At 38.8% G+C, this 15,262-nt stretch overlaps 1 protein-coding gene across 1 annotated transcript in view; it reads right to left on the bottom strand.

Moving 5' to 3' along the window:
- The window catches only part of apbb3 (amyloid beta (A4) precursor protein-binding, family B, member 3), a 40,752-nt gene that overhangs the window by 16,601 nt on the left and 8,889 nt on the right, over positions 1–15,262 (bottom strand). The window contains 3 exon segments of the mRNA NM_001102932.1: positions 922–982; positions 3,562–3,656; positions 4,208–4,383. Of these exon segments, the coding sequence (NP_001096402.1) occupies positions 922–982; positions 3,562–3,656; positions 4,208–4,383 (332 nt within the window).

Here is a 15,262-nt window from a genome sequence, read left to right as displayed (position 1 = left end):
CAATGGGCACACAATTTTCCTGCAGTAGAGTGGCTTTAGAGGAAGCAGACTTTCCTCAAGTGCAATTTCTCTGTAGTCCTTTGTGTGACAACCCATTTTTATTAAAGATATTTGCACTGCATGTGTGGTAGTTTTGTTGCACTGTACCCAAGCCAAGAGCAATACCCCCCTGAAACTGCTATGATGCTGGAATTTGGGGAAAAACCACTGCATTGTAGGAAAAAACCTGGAGATTGTGTGCAAAACTGCACTTTGCTTACTGCCCTTGCAGAAGTACCTGTGCCCTTAAATTTGTTCATTTTAGGGAGAGGCAGCTAGGGTAGGTAAACACTGTAATTAAGAAACAATGAGTTATACAAATTAAACAGACACGCAGAATTCATTTTTTAGGGTCAAGGAAAGGGTATGACACTTTAATGATATAATATATGTGGGGGTGACTAACATATTGGTATCCCCAAACCGGTGCAATCTTTTCCTAACATGAGCATTGATCTGAGGAAAAGAATAGCAATTTACGCATGGTGGTGCATAACAATTTAGGCCTAACATACTGTCACCCCTCAGTGTATTACCCTTTCCCTGTCCTTTAATGCAAGCAATATCTATTTGGCTCATGTTGATCATAGGTGTATATTGTTCCCTTAAGTCTACCTTTTTCAGGGTATACTTTCTTTTTAAACAGAGGATTTTAGTACCAATCCACAAAGTGCAAAATAAATAAAGCAGCTCTTTTTTGGGGAATACCAACATTTTTTGTTGAGTCACAAAGAAGGCTGTCCAAATTGTGGCCCCTCGTACTACAACTCTGAGGAGCAGAGCCTTTCTACATCAATGTTTTTGTAGAGTAACAGGCATTGGGGCCACAGACTGGACACGTATCATACGATACTGATGAAACCGCAGCAAGAGTTTATATACCTTAGAGCCTGGTTCGTTAATATTGTGAAATAAGTCCTCGTCATGCCAAGGAAGTGAATGCCTAAAAAAAAACAAGAAAATGTCCTGGAGCTTTACATGTTGTTCATGGTAGAGAATAAATGAAAATACATTTTATTCCCAATAATGGGATGGGATGTTCCTGGAATTATGCTTTATGGTCACACAACACAAAAAAATGAGCATTAAAATAAGTAAATAAAGCATAAAATGGGCAAGCAGCAAATGAAATATACCAGTATAGTGCATTACGACATAATGAACATGTTCACGCCCAGTGCACTTTTACAGGGAAAGTATACCCCAAAATAAGTTAGGCTTATCCTTATATGTGGCTTTATGTTGGGGTTTCTCCTGTGCAACCTTTAGACCTTTCTTCCTTCTAGATTCATTGGAAGCTTTGTTTATCCATATGATTAGTGTAGTCCGGTTGTTTTAGTTTATGCAGCCCAACTTATTTGTTAGTATAGTTCGATACGCCTAAACATTAGGGGCTGATTTACTAAAATTACTTTTTTTCTGGCCTTGAAAGTTGGAAAAACTCGACATGGTATAAATTCAAATTAAACTGGATCATTGTTGTATTCATAAAATGTCACGATAATGCTTGAATCGTTTGTATGAAAATGTAAAGTTTACATTCCAAAATCAAAAATTTTTCGGGACAAAAGTATAGTTTCCATGAATCCTCTTTATTTTTCCCAAACAGGAATTGCTCCAGCAGCCATTTTAGGAGCATTGGTACTCATTGTTAATGGGTTTAAGTTTCACTTGAAAGTGGGTGAAACAGAAAACAATGATGGGATTAACTTCTCCTTGAAACTGGGTAAAATATAAAACAATGATTTAATTAACTTCTCCCTGAAAGTGGGTGAAACAGAAAACAATGAGGTGATTAACTTCCCCTTGAAAAATTGTCAGCGACAGCCTGTCTCTGACTATTCTATTTCTCTACTATACTAAGCCTCCTCAGGACTCAATGGTACTCAACAGATCAAACCTGCCAAATTCCTTTTTGACAAAAAAAAGTTAACCAAACATTAATAAACCACGAATTATGGGAGTTATTTTCAAAAAACTTGAATTTTTCCCGGAAAATCGAGTACTGGCAAAAACCCATTTGTAAATCTGGAAAATATCTAGAAGTAAAAAAGTCATTTCTCAAAACTACTTAGTAAATGAGCCCCTTAGTGTCAAAACTTGATAATTTATATACTATATAGTGGTCTTATGGACTGCACTTGCTCTTTGTAAATGAGGCTTATTCAATTACAAGACCAGAGATGAAGTTAGTGAAGGATCATACTGATGCTGTTTTAAGAAATATTGTTTCTTTCTAGTATTTATCATGGAAAAATGGTTTTATCTCTTCTTCAGGGCAAGGCACGTAAATTAAATTATCAACACATAGGGCAAAATCTTTTAGTATTCCTGGGCTACTTGGGCTTTTTTACTACAGTTATGGACTTCACAGCTAAATTGCACCAATAAACAATATTTTTAGAGGGGCTTATTGGAATAAATGAGGTATACAAACATCATTGCTTGCAGTCAGTGCAGGGAGAGTGTGGCCAGAGTGTGCTGAAATCCAACTGTACCTCAGTCTCTTTGTTTTACAGATGCTCTTTCTGGTGACTGTTTTTGTCCAAATGAGTTTTTAAAATTTTTTCAAAAGAGATTTATAAAATCAAATGAGTGTAACAATTTCTCAGGTCACAGGTCGCAATTTTTTATTTAAACTTGAATATAAAGGTATAGGATCCCTTAAGCATAAAGCCATAATTCAGATTACGGGAAAACCATCTCTGATTGCCTTTATTTTAATAAAATAATTAAAGTTAAAACAATATATAATTTTGTAATAAGACAGTACTTTGTACTTGATCCCAACTAGGGTATAATGAATCCTTATTGGAGGAAAAACAATCCTATTGGGTTTATTTAATGTTGATATGATTTTTTTGCCACATATAAAGTATGGAGATCCAAATTACAGAAAACCCCAGGTTCCCATAATTCTGGATAACAGGTCCCATACCTGTACAAAAGGGTTTGGTTTCTCCCACAAAAGATTCATATTGTATTATATTGTCAGGGATTTGGGGACAGAGACAAGGGCTTTAAGGCAATGTACATGTACTGTTTATGGTAAAGTTAAAAGAGCACAGCAGAGCAGAGAACTCCAAGAATTGAAGTTAAAAGACTAATTTAGCACACATGAGCCAGTGATTCGCTGGATTATCAGCCTTTGATTAGTTTCTCTGTCTACCCCAAGGTACCAAAGGAGCTACTCTATTCTGGAGGTTGCAGCCAGATTAAGATTTTCTCTTTAAAGGAGAACTAAACCCTAAAAACAAATATGGGTATAAATGCCCTAAAACCCCTCCATTTGATCAGCCTTTATAATCACAGGCCCACTTTTGCCTTGCCTATTTCCCTGCCCAGTCTGCACATTTCCCCAGCCCTATTCACCTTCTCCCGCCCAGTCCATCCATTTCCTGCCCTAATTAGTTTTGGTGCTTAGGCTACTATACCCTTTTAGTCCTGTAAAGTCATACAAATGCTTTAGTAAATACTAATGAATTTGAAATCGTTTAGTTACACTTTTCTTCATGTTCATACCTTCTCTCTGCCACAGTCGATGTATGAGAAAGGGACCTTTGTGGGGGCGCATCACTGACTGAAGCTTGATGGATTTTCCGTGCAGAAAGTATTTGCTGTAAGCAAAATAAATATATGTGCAAGTAAACCAAAAAATCTACATAAATTATTTTTTTACTGGTAAATGAAGTGCTTACAGTATTTCTAAAGAAATCATTTTGATTAGGGCAAGGGCCCACAGAATGTTTTATTTCAGCTGCTTTTCACTTTATATTTTATTTTGTTTTTGTCTAAAGGAAACACTAAGAACTTAATCTATAATTCATTTAATTTGGCATTTGTTTCCTACTTGGTCACAGCTTTACTTATAATATCCCATAGCCCCCCTGTTGTTTTAAAAATATCTTTACAAGAGGTCAGTTGGGCTGTGGGCTAAAGCCAAAAAAATATGATGTAATGTAACTGGTGCATAGTGTATTATGTATATTAAATTTGATTTAGTTTTTATATGTTTCCATTATTAAGCTGAGAAAAAGTTCCATAGTTCCATTTTTTGCACTGGTTTAAGTATTCTAAATTCCTACCTACCTAGCTTAACTCTAACCACCTTCCTATTGGAAAATATTCCAAAAATAATTTATTAAGGCCAACACTTTCACATTTCTACCTTTTCTTCAGTGGTACTCAAGCTATGAGGTAGGCTTCCATTGTACTTCGGGTGTTGCCACTGAGTGGTTCCTGTCGGAACATGCCAATAATAGGTGCCGGATGTATCTCGAATTGTCCTCCATCCTGGTGGGAGGTCAGGATCAGCTTCCAAAGCCTGGTCGTTCCAAAGGTTATCTATTTAATGACAATGATGAAAACAATTTTCATATGGTTTTGGATAAATAGATAGATAGGGGGTTAGTACATTGTTCCCTTTCACTTTGTGTGCCTCAGTGATAAGTACAGAACAACATATGGGCACATGAAGCAAATTACACTAGGGTAAGGTGCAAAGTACATAAGCATGAACTTTTTGCCTTTAAAACTGGCTTTATGCACAAAGTGCCAAGGCTGGATTTATGAGCAGGACACAAAGGCCAGAGCCTATGGCAGCACGCCACCTACTGGCCGCATTTCCACTGTGGAAGGTGTTGCCACAGCTGGGGACTGGATGGGTGAAAGATATAAAAGTCTCAGTCCCCAGCAGCAGCCTATGGGTGTAAAATCTTTAAATCCATTCCTGCAAGGTGCCTTAGCTCCTTACATCCCCCAGTGCTACTGGCTTGGGTGTTCTGAATGACCCACAAGTAAGGGAGATTCCAGGAGACAAACTTCTCCCACCCCTCCTGTATGCAGTGCTACCTGTGAAAAAAGGAGCAAAATGCGAAGGAGGAAAGTTGAAAAAAACAGCACTTCACAGTTTATTGGAGTAATTTACCTTAACATTAACTTTTAATATGATGTATACTAAGGGGCTGATTTACTAAGACACGATTTCGAATCCGAATTGGAAAAATTCCGATTGGAAACGAACATTTTGCGATTTTTTCGTATTTTTTGCGATTTTTTCGGCGTCTTTCCGAGTTTTTGTAGCCATTACGAAAGTTGCGCAAAGCCGCGATTTTTTCGTAGCGTTAACACTTGCGCGCAAAGTCGCACCTTTTTCGTAGCGTTAAAACTTAAAAGGCGCGATGTTTCACGCAAGTTTTAACGCTATGAAAAAATTGCGACTTTGCGCAACTTTCGTAATGGCTACGAAAAACTCGCGTTTCTACGCAAAAATCGTAAAGACGCCGAAAAACTCGCGTTTTTACGCAAAAATCGTAAAGACGCCGATAAAAACTCGCGTTTTTACGCAAAAATCGTAAAGACGCCGAAAAAATCGCAAAATTACCGATCATTACTAAAAAAAAGGCAATCGGACGTATTCGGCCCGTTCGTGGGTTAGTAAATGTGCCCCTATGAGTTTCTAAGACAATTTGTAACTGATCTTCATTTTTGTGGTTTTTAAATTATTTCAATTCTGTTTGTGCGGCTTTCCAGTATAGAATTTATATAAGACTGTCTGGTAACTATAGTCCCAGTTCCCCTAGAAACCAGGCAGTGGTTTGGAAGGCAAAATAAAAGATGAATTGGAGAGGGACTCCACAGAAATGAAAGCAATAAAAAGGAGTAATCGCTATAAAAATACAGCCTTAAAAAGAAATGAAATTTTTTTTAATATATTTTTATTTTCTATGGCTGGCTATACAGTGTATTATGGCATCAAAAGCAGTTTTCTAAATGTGCTTTCTAGTATTCAAAAAATATGTAACAAGCAAGACTTATGTATCCAAAAGCTAGGCTAGAATAGGTGATGTGATGGGTTACAACTTAAAAAAGAATGGTCTAGGGTGCAAGGCAAAGCTAGGGGACACATTATGGCATTGTAATAGTCAGGGGAGACCATTGTATTGCTATGTCTGGCTATGACAAGTATTATGACATCAACATTTTTAGGGACAATGTTCCCCCTATTTTCTTTTTGCTTGTGACTTTTGTTTACAAATTTAAAACCATGTGCACAGAAATGACCTTCAAAATATCTGTGTGCACAGAGGTGTTTGTCTCTGAATAAATACTAAACTATAAGGGCCATTTTAATCAACTTTCTTTTTTTTTTTTTGCACACTGCCTTTTGGTGTTGCCGAATTGCCACAGGTTTAAGAATCCAGAAACCTGTAACTAACCCAATGAAAACAATACAGCAGTGCTGTGGTCGTGAGTGGCATGAAGGACGAAGTTGGCCTGCACCTTGCGCTGGATTTTTTTGGTCCGCAACAAGGTGCAAACCGCAGCCAGACCAGGGGAAGAAGTGCTTGCTGGATGAGCACCAAGGGGTGCAACCCCAGCATAGAGGAAACATTGGTTGGGACACTCATTGGGTGCTGTAATGCAAGTCATGGCTACAGTATACGTTCATAAAAATAAGGGCAGACCAGTGGTTGTTCCACTGTTCAGTGTAGTGTAAGACATAATTAATACAAGGTATAACATAAGTAGTAGTCAAGGCAGACTTTAGTTGTACTATACCCATTAGCTGTTCACCCTGTATTTTAACAATGCAACTAATGGTGGTTAAGGGTCATTTATCCTACCTTGTGTCTTGTGAGACACTTCTTTTCCTCATTAAAAAAAGCAGGGAAATACATATTTCATATTGATCTTTACATTAAAGGATGTAATTCCCCCACAAAAAATGCAATTGGTGAACAGCGTCTTCAAAATCTTTAAATACTTGCTACTGCAGTTGTTAAGGGTTAATAGTATAGCTGCAGCATCCCCTTAATCACTCAGGATCCCTTCTTCCTCTCTAAGGTACTCAGCTCCCTTCCTTAATAATTTGCTTTGGCTCTTGGGTAACTGAGCATGCTCAGTTCTTCTCAACTCAGGTTACCAAGCACAACCTCCAGTCTATCAGCCAATGAAGATATGGCATTGCTGGTTTCCATAGAATCTCTGCTCTAGTTGTGCACTCTGCTAGAGAAACATGTTCTTTCTCATAACCTCCACTCCTGAGCTCAGTTTAACCATTGCAGTCCTGTTCTGCCTGTGTAAGCCTGGATTCTTCATTGCATGAACTTTACAATAGACATGCTGTTTGCAGATGTAAATGTCACTGATGATGTCAGAGAAAAAATGGCTGCTGGGTCACAGCTGTTATTTGTTTTAGGAAAATGTGATTGTGCTGGTGAACAGAGGGGATATTTGTAGTACAAATGATGCTATGAGGATGGGGGATATGTGCCCAACAGATATACATGGTAGGAAATTTCTATGTATATTCCATGTAAAATACATGTCCTTTAATGCCTGTTTTATATTTACACCAATCCTTTTTCTTCTTTTCAGACAAGAGAAAACACGCACATTTGTGTACGTCAATGTGAAATACGTGTAGTAAGTAAAGGGTTTGATGAAGCAAGCACACAACCTTGAGTGATTGAGATAGAAATGTAATTGTATAAGGACTTCGGCTGAGGAAATCTAAAAATACACTAAGGTTGTCCCTCCCCCAACACAAACTCAATCATGTTGACATGCTGAGGTTAAACCCTGTTAGAAAATGGAAACTCCGTCTCCTAGATACAAGGCACTTCATGCCAATATCACCCTGCCGAGCCTTCGCTTTTGCACATGGAATGCACTGAATTGTTCTCATTTTTATAGACTGAACTAAAGGTGCACCAAACAATGTGAAATTTCAGAGCTTTTGTGTATCAAAGGGAAACTAGAAGCAAGTGTTAAGTAGGCGTATGTTCTGTGTATTTCTCCTTGCTTGAGGACACAAGCTGCTGTGTGCCAAGAACATTCATTGAATATTTGTACCTGCGTTCTTGGGGTGTGACAGCTTTACCTTGGGAAAGGGAAAGGGAGCAAAGGAAAGTTGCAGAAGAGACAAGAAAGGACGAGTTGGACTTGAACTCCTACTTCTGGTTTCCTAAAATGGTCATTTTATGTCATGTTCTGGTGAAGATGGAGCAATGTCAAAACAGACATGGAAGAATAAAGAAACTCTCCTACAAGAAGCAAGATGTTCCTTAATACCATTATGTCAGAAGCATTATAACCGATTTTAATTTAATTATTGACAGGTGTTAATATAAATAAATGTCCTTCATCCTCGCATGGGAAATCATAAGATTTGCAAGGTCTGAGCAGTGATGTTTAAATCTAAGATGATATCAAGGTTCACTATAAACATAGCAAGGAGAGGACAAAAGTGGTCAGACAGAAGTTGGGTTGTATTTATAAAGTGTTGTATTTTATATACAGGTATAGGATCTGTTATCCAGAATGCTTTGGATCATGGGGTTTTTAGATAAGAGATCTTTCCTTAATTTGGATCTCCATATCTTACAGTAAGTCTGCCAAAAAAAAGGAAAAAAAGGTTTAAGATTAAATAAGCCCAATGGAATTGTTTTGTCACCAATACAGATTCATGCAGCTTATTTGGGATCAAGAACAAGCTACTGTTTTATTATTACAGAGAAAAGGGAATCATTTAACCATTAAATAAACCCAATAGGGCTGTTCTGCCCCCAATAAGGGGTAATTATATCTTAGTTGGGATCAAGTACAGGTACTGTTTTATTATTACAGAGAAAAGGGAATCATTTAACCATTAAATAAACCCAATAGGGCTGTTCTGCCCCCAATAAGGGGTAATTATATCTTAGTTGGGATCAAGAACAAGCTACTGTTTTATTATTACAGAGAAAAGGGAATCATTTAACCATTAAATAAACCCAATAGGGCTGTTCTGCCCCCAATAAGGGGTAATTATATCTTAGTTGGGTTCAAGTACAGGTACTGTTTTATTATTACAGAGAAAAGGGAATCATTTAACCATTAAATAAACCCAATAGGGCTGTTCTGCCCCCAATAAGGGGTAATTATATCTTAGTTGGGATCAAGAACAAGCTACTGTTTTATTATTACAGAGAAAAAGGAAATGTTTTTTTAAAAATCATAATAATTTGATTAAAATGTTCTCTATAGGGGACTGGGTTTTTGTAATACAGGTATCGGACCCCATTAGCCATTAAGTTTCAAATTATGAAAAGGTCATCTCCCATAGACTCCATTTTAATCAAATAATTTACATTTTTTCAAATAATTCACCCCAGGTCCCAAGCATTCTGGATAACGGGTCCCATACCTGTACTGAGCTTTCTGGATAATGGATTCCCATACCTGTATAAACCTTTCTGAACCATACTAGAAGTTCTGCTGCCCTTTAACAGTAATGACATGGCCCTCAAAGGTGCCCAAAGCAGCCTCTCATTTCCAGGTCTTGTTAGGCCACCCTTTGTGTGCCAGTGACACAGCACATGCTCAGTGCGCTCTAGGCAGGCTGATGGAGAAGCTATGTTTAGGTGTCGGCAGACAGTATCAAAGCATTATGAGAAAGAGAAGTTTACATCTAATGCAACAGAGCTGATTACCGATTAATTCTGATGCAAAATTTGCTGATTTCTGTGCTACCATGAATCTAAATGGATTACTAATTAGCCTTTCATAAGGAATTTTAGATATTAGATTTACATTGTATATATACTACATAGTATATAATGAGTTTGTTCCTAAGCTCAGGTACCTGACTCCTTTACTGAAAAATACCTTAAAGGAAAACTATACCCCCAAACAATGCCAAACAATGTAGGTCTCTATAAAAATATAAAGCATAAACCAGCTCATATGTAAACCATTTTCATAAAAATATACTTTTTAGTAGTATGTGCCATTAGGTAATCCTAAACAGAAAATTGGCATTTTAAGAATTAAGGGCCGCCTTCTGGGATCATAGGATTCACAGTGCACACAAACAAGCCAAGGCACACATACATGCTAGGTCACATCAGCCAATGAATGGACAGAGTTGTGTCTTTTGCTCCCACACTACTTCCTGTTACAGTCAGAGCTGCATTTTTTCCTGTCAGGTGATCTCTGAGGGAGCACACAGCCCATCACTAAATGGCGGCTCAAGGGAAAGGATGTAAAAGGGCAATATTTACTGATATCAGGGCCGGAACTAGGGGTAGGCAGAAGAGGCAGCTGCCTAGGGCGCAATGATTGGGGGGCGCCAGGCAGCAGCCTCTCCTGCCTACCCCCAGTACAGTTTGCGTCGCGCCGCTTTGTATCGCACACCACGCCGCGCCCCCCCCCCCCGCGCGCTCGAACTGCGCATGCGCGCTAAAACACACGGGGGGGGGTGCGATGTAGTGGTGCAGGGGCGAGGTAGTCGACCGGGTTGCCTAGGGCGCCCGGTCGCATTGGCCCGCCCCTAACTGATATATATATTCCAGTTTGGCGAGATTCTTTAATAGGCCACTTAACTTAATATAAACTGTCTGTTGGTTCACTCGTTCATTCATACTTGTCCTTTATAATGATGCCAGTTCTCCCATATACCGAGCACAAAAACAGGGTATAGTTGGCTCACAGTTCCCCCATAGTGATGAAAATGCTACCTTTGGGCAGCAGATGAAATTGGCAGTTTCTCTTTATCTGCAATTACATTTCTGTGTTTCCTTTTCTCGTTGCTAAATAAATAAAGGACAGCTGAATGAATGAATGTCAGGATTACGGATTCGCTAATAAAGCAGCACACCCAATTTATAGGATTTTTCAGGAGAATGCCTAGCAAAGCCTATAAATCTACTGCATGTTGCCGACAGCATGGTGGATTTAATCAAGAAAATGAAGGCTCTTAGTGAAAGGATTACTGTGTTAAAAACATCACATTCTGGGGGTTAGGAAAGTGGCTGCGTGCGTGCCCACACGCTCTCCCAGGGTTAGCTGCCTGACTCACAAAGCTTCTCAGCTGTACGGGGAAAACTCCATTTGCCTTAATACACACAATTTAACCTCTCGCCTCCCAGTTATGGATGCTTTGCAATTCACAATGAAATTAATATGAATGAAATGAATATGTGAAGTGTAATTTGGACCCTAGTAACCATATTTCTGCTAAAATTGCAAACTGGAGAGTTGCTAAATATAAAGCCTAATAATTAAAAAATAACACAAATAATAAAAAATGAAGACCAATTGCAAACTGATTCAGAATAGTATCATGTGCATCATTCTAAAAGTTAATTTAAAGGAGAAGGTAAGGTAAAAACTAAGTAAGCTTTATCAGAAAGGTCTATGTAAATACAGCCATAAGCTCTCACAGAAACGCTGCACTGAGTTATCTGTCAAAAGATTTGTTGTCTCTTTGTTTTCCTGTGCAAGAGACACACAGCTTTCTGTTCTCTGCTCTTTCCTGCTCCACCCCCTCAAGAATGCTAAGAACTCCCTTCCCCCTTAGGAATGTGGATTTGAGCCAATCAGCAAGAAGCTTCCTCATAGTCTTACAAACTGAGCATGTACACAGGTCATGGTCTTGGTGCAGGAGCGAGGCATTATGGGAACTTTCTTTACACAGCTCAGTGGGTTTTTTTCCTATGAGGCTCCTGATCATCTGAACAAGAGAAATATGGGGAGACTTAAGGGCACTATTGAGAGAACTGAAGGTATGCCTGCAGCTTGAGATTAACTCTTTATTAGCCTTTCCTTCTCCTTTAAGGGTGAATAACCCTTTTAAGCATCAGTCTGATTGCAAAATATCCTGCAGCTGCAATGGGGGGCAGATGCATCAGCATCCGTAGTTACCTGCAGAGGGAGTGAGCCTGGGTTGGCAGACAGGGGCCCACATGCTTTTTTCCCCAGTGCCTCATCGGCCCAGTCTGACCCTGACAGTGCTATATAAATAAATGATGATGGTGCTGAATGCTCACTTCCTCTGATGCATCCCCTATTCTTGTAAGTAAAATAGTACCGCCTGTGGCTTCCTGATTGAAACGGTATATTTACTATTACTATATAATCTATGTACTTTTTCTTATCTCCATCTTGTTCCTAAGGGATCATTAATTGCTGGAAAATATTACGAAAAGGCCAAGATTAAAGACTGGACAACTGCTGTGCATGGAAATATAAAGAAGTATTTAGCCAGAAATGGATGAAAAGGTCACATTTTTCTGGAATAGTAGGAAATGTTTTGTGCCGTGCCATATACCAAAAGCGAGAAGCATAGGAGTATCATTCTTCAGCAGTCATTAAGTTGATTAAAATGATTCTCCGGGAAGCTAAAACGCTAACAAGATGCCTGTCAACAACCGTAACGGTGGTTTATTTACATTAAGCAATCACATCTAAAGGCTTCTAACATCAGAACGTGTGTAATGTTGCCGTATGCCGTGGATACATGAAATTCAAAAGGATCAATCATTAGGTTTAAATATACAGTTCAAATAAATCCCTATATAATTTGGAAAGTGAGAATATGATGATTATGTGGCCCCCAACACAGAGAGCTGCTGATGAATACACTAACATTTATATTCTCTACACATAAGGGCTCATTTTTAAAGCAAAAGCGCAGTTGTGCAGTGGTCACAGTCGTTGCACACATAGACGTCCACAGAAAATTTTCCGGGGGGCAAAGGACCAAGCAAAAACACCCTGTTTTTCTAGACTAAGCCTTTATACAATAACTAGGTGCCAAGTTTGTATCATTTACTGGCAAAGCATACAGAGTCGCTCACAACTTACATAATTGTATAACTAGGGGGGAGGTGCCGTGCGCAGAGATGCACACCCCTAAATACCACACCCATTTCATCAAAACATACCCCAGACATGCCAGTATAATTACTACAGAAATGCATTTTTATGGGAATTGGATAATCTGTATATTAACCCCAGAAGAGCCAGATCACTAAATAAAATAGATAACAGGTAGGCCAGTATAATTACAATGGAAAATGGATAAACTGCATATTAACCCAAAATATGCCCGTATAAATACTACAGGATATGGATAACCAGCATATTGAGCACAGACATGACACTATAATCACTGTAAAAACATCACTAAAATGGCAATTAAGCATTCTATTAATTCTAGACTGATATTTCCTGTGACAAGACAAACGTTTACAACTGGTACGTGCTTGTCAGAGGTAACACTGTCCAGTGCTCTTTGGGTGTTAAGGGGTGTCTGGCCGTGCTGGCCCTGCTATACCCTTTGCTGTCAGTGAGCTGCAGAATAAAGTAGCAGCTTTGTATATCAAATGTTAAACATAAGAATAACATTGTACATTGTTGACTACCATGACATTGGTTGGCTACGAATAACCTTCTTTTTATCTCTAGGAGCACAATATTCCAGCTTCATTGTATAATGAACTTTTAATGCCAGTATTCTAAATAATACCACACACCAGAGCTATACTTCTTCAGTGAGTTTATAGAAGTATTTCAAATCCCACAGTTTTCTTTCTGATGATATTTCCACCTCTGTTCATGTTCACTGTACTATAATGTGGTGCAATTCTACCTCACCTTTTGAAGTGGCAAATGACTAGTCTGCACCTGTAAATGCGTCTTTCAATGTGTTATTACAGAATTGCTAATAATATGTGCAAGAGCGATGGGCACTGAATAGAGGAGGGGGCTAATTATGCAACAGTAACATGTTTCATGCAAATGTAAAAGGTGAAATTAATGTTTATGTATTTTACCAAACTGTACTGGCGATTTTTACAGTAACATTTTAATTAAATATATTATTATTATATTTCTACCTCTGAAAACCACAGTTAGTATAAAGAGATAAGGGGGCTCAGATGACAATTTGCGCTGTAAAGTTGTTCTCAGCACAACTCACTCACTCAACCCTGGAGCCATTGTCACTTCCTGACCAAGCCAGTGTTCCTTCAGTGTTCCCTCAGTGCCCCGTCGGCCACAGCGTAACATGCACACGTCACTTGCATGCTGAATACCGGAAATAGTGCTGGGCAGAATTTTTGCCATTTTGGCAAAACCTACCCAACCGTGGTAGGTGCTGTGTCAAGAATATTACCCCATTTGCTTCTGCTATGATTCTGGAATTCTGGTGGGAAAACCACATTGTGAGAAAAAAAATGCCAATTGTGCTCAAAATTTTACTTGGTACATTGCATCAAGGTGAATGTGCCCTGAGGTGCCATTTACCACATTAAGGGCAGGGTGCAAAGTACATAAAATGAGCCCATACTGCCATGTTTTTTGTACCCTGTTCTGCACTTCTCAGGACTGGCACAAGTCTTTGTAATCAAAAGCCCCTTTCCAGCCTCAATTTCACTCTTTCTTTACCCTCCCCTTTACATGTTTCAAATGCAACTGACTATGTTATAAAACAAATAATAAAAAACAAAGTTAAAAAAAAAAAAAAAAAAACAACAGAATGCAAAGATCTGCCCATGAATACACTTCTGCCTGTGCCCAGCATTGCTGTATTCACGAGGGGTCGAATGCAAGTTGGCATCCCTCCTCCTGTCCCCTGGCATGAGGTTTAAAGCTCAGATGTGCCCCTGCCACAAGTCCTTTGAGAATGATCACTAAGGACATTATTTTACTCCCTTTAGCACTCCTACACTTGTGGCAGGGCCATAAGTAAATTGCCTTTTTAAAGTGCTCTGTATAATGCATCCATATATATTGCCATTCTATTTATATACAATCCTGTTTACTAGGCCATGATGGACACACAAGTGCATTATACAGGTCAAACTGCAGACTAAGCTAGTGAGCAAGTCTCTGCTATCATTCTGTACGTTACATTAGAGAACAACTATGCTCTCACTTTGTGAGTGTGATCATGTGATTTATCTTGTATTGCATAACAATAACATCCAGTGGCACAATACTAATATCACTTTCCTCGGATATTGTGGAAGCTTTGCTCAATGTTATACGGTTGGATTTCATCATCTATATCTTCAATTTTATTAACTTTATTGGGAGCAGATGATCATAAACTTCACAAACTCTACAAGAAAGGAGCTCCTTATGTTTAATTATGGTGACACACAGAGCTACTAGTAGCAGCTACTTGTCACGGCTACAGAAATAGACAATGCTGATCATTTACTGCTAATTGTCTCTACATATGTTTTAGCAGAGGTAATTCTCAGAATTGTCTATGGCAGGGTATTTTCTGGCATTTAGTAGATGTGACAAGTAGCTGCTACTAAGTAGCTCTTTGTGTTTTCACCCTTAAATATCACCCTTAAGGGCTCTAGCACATGAGGAGATTTGTCGCCGGCGATTTTTAAAAGAGCGATTTGGCAACAAGACGAACGACAAGACGCCAATGCTAAAC

Source organism: Xenopus tropicalis, chromosome 3, assembly GCF_000004195.4.
Source record: "Xenopus tropicalis strain Nigerian chromosome 3, UCB_Xtro_10.0, whole genome shotgun sequence".
Classification (NCBI taxonomy): Eukaryota; Metazoa; Chordata; class Amphibia; order Anura; family Pipidae; genus Xenopus; species Xenopus tropicalis.
This window is presented reverse-complemented; position numbering and strand designations above follow the sequence as displayed.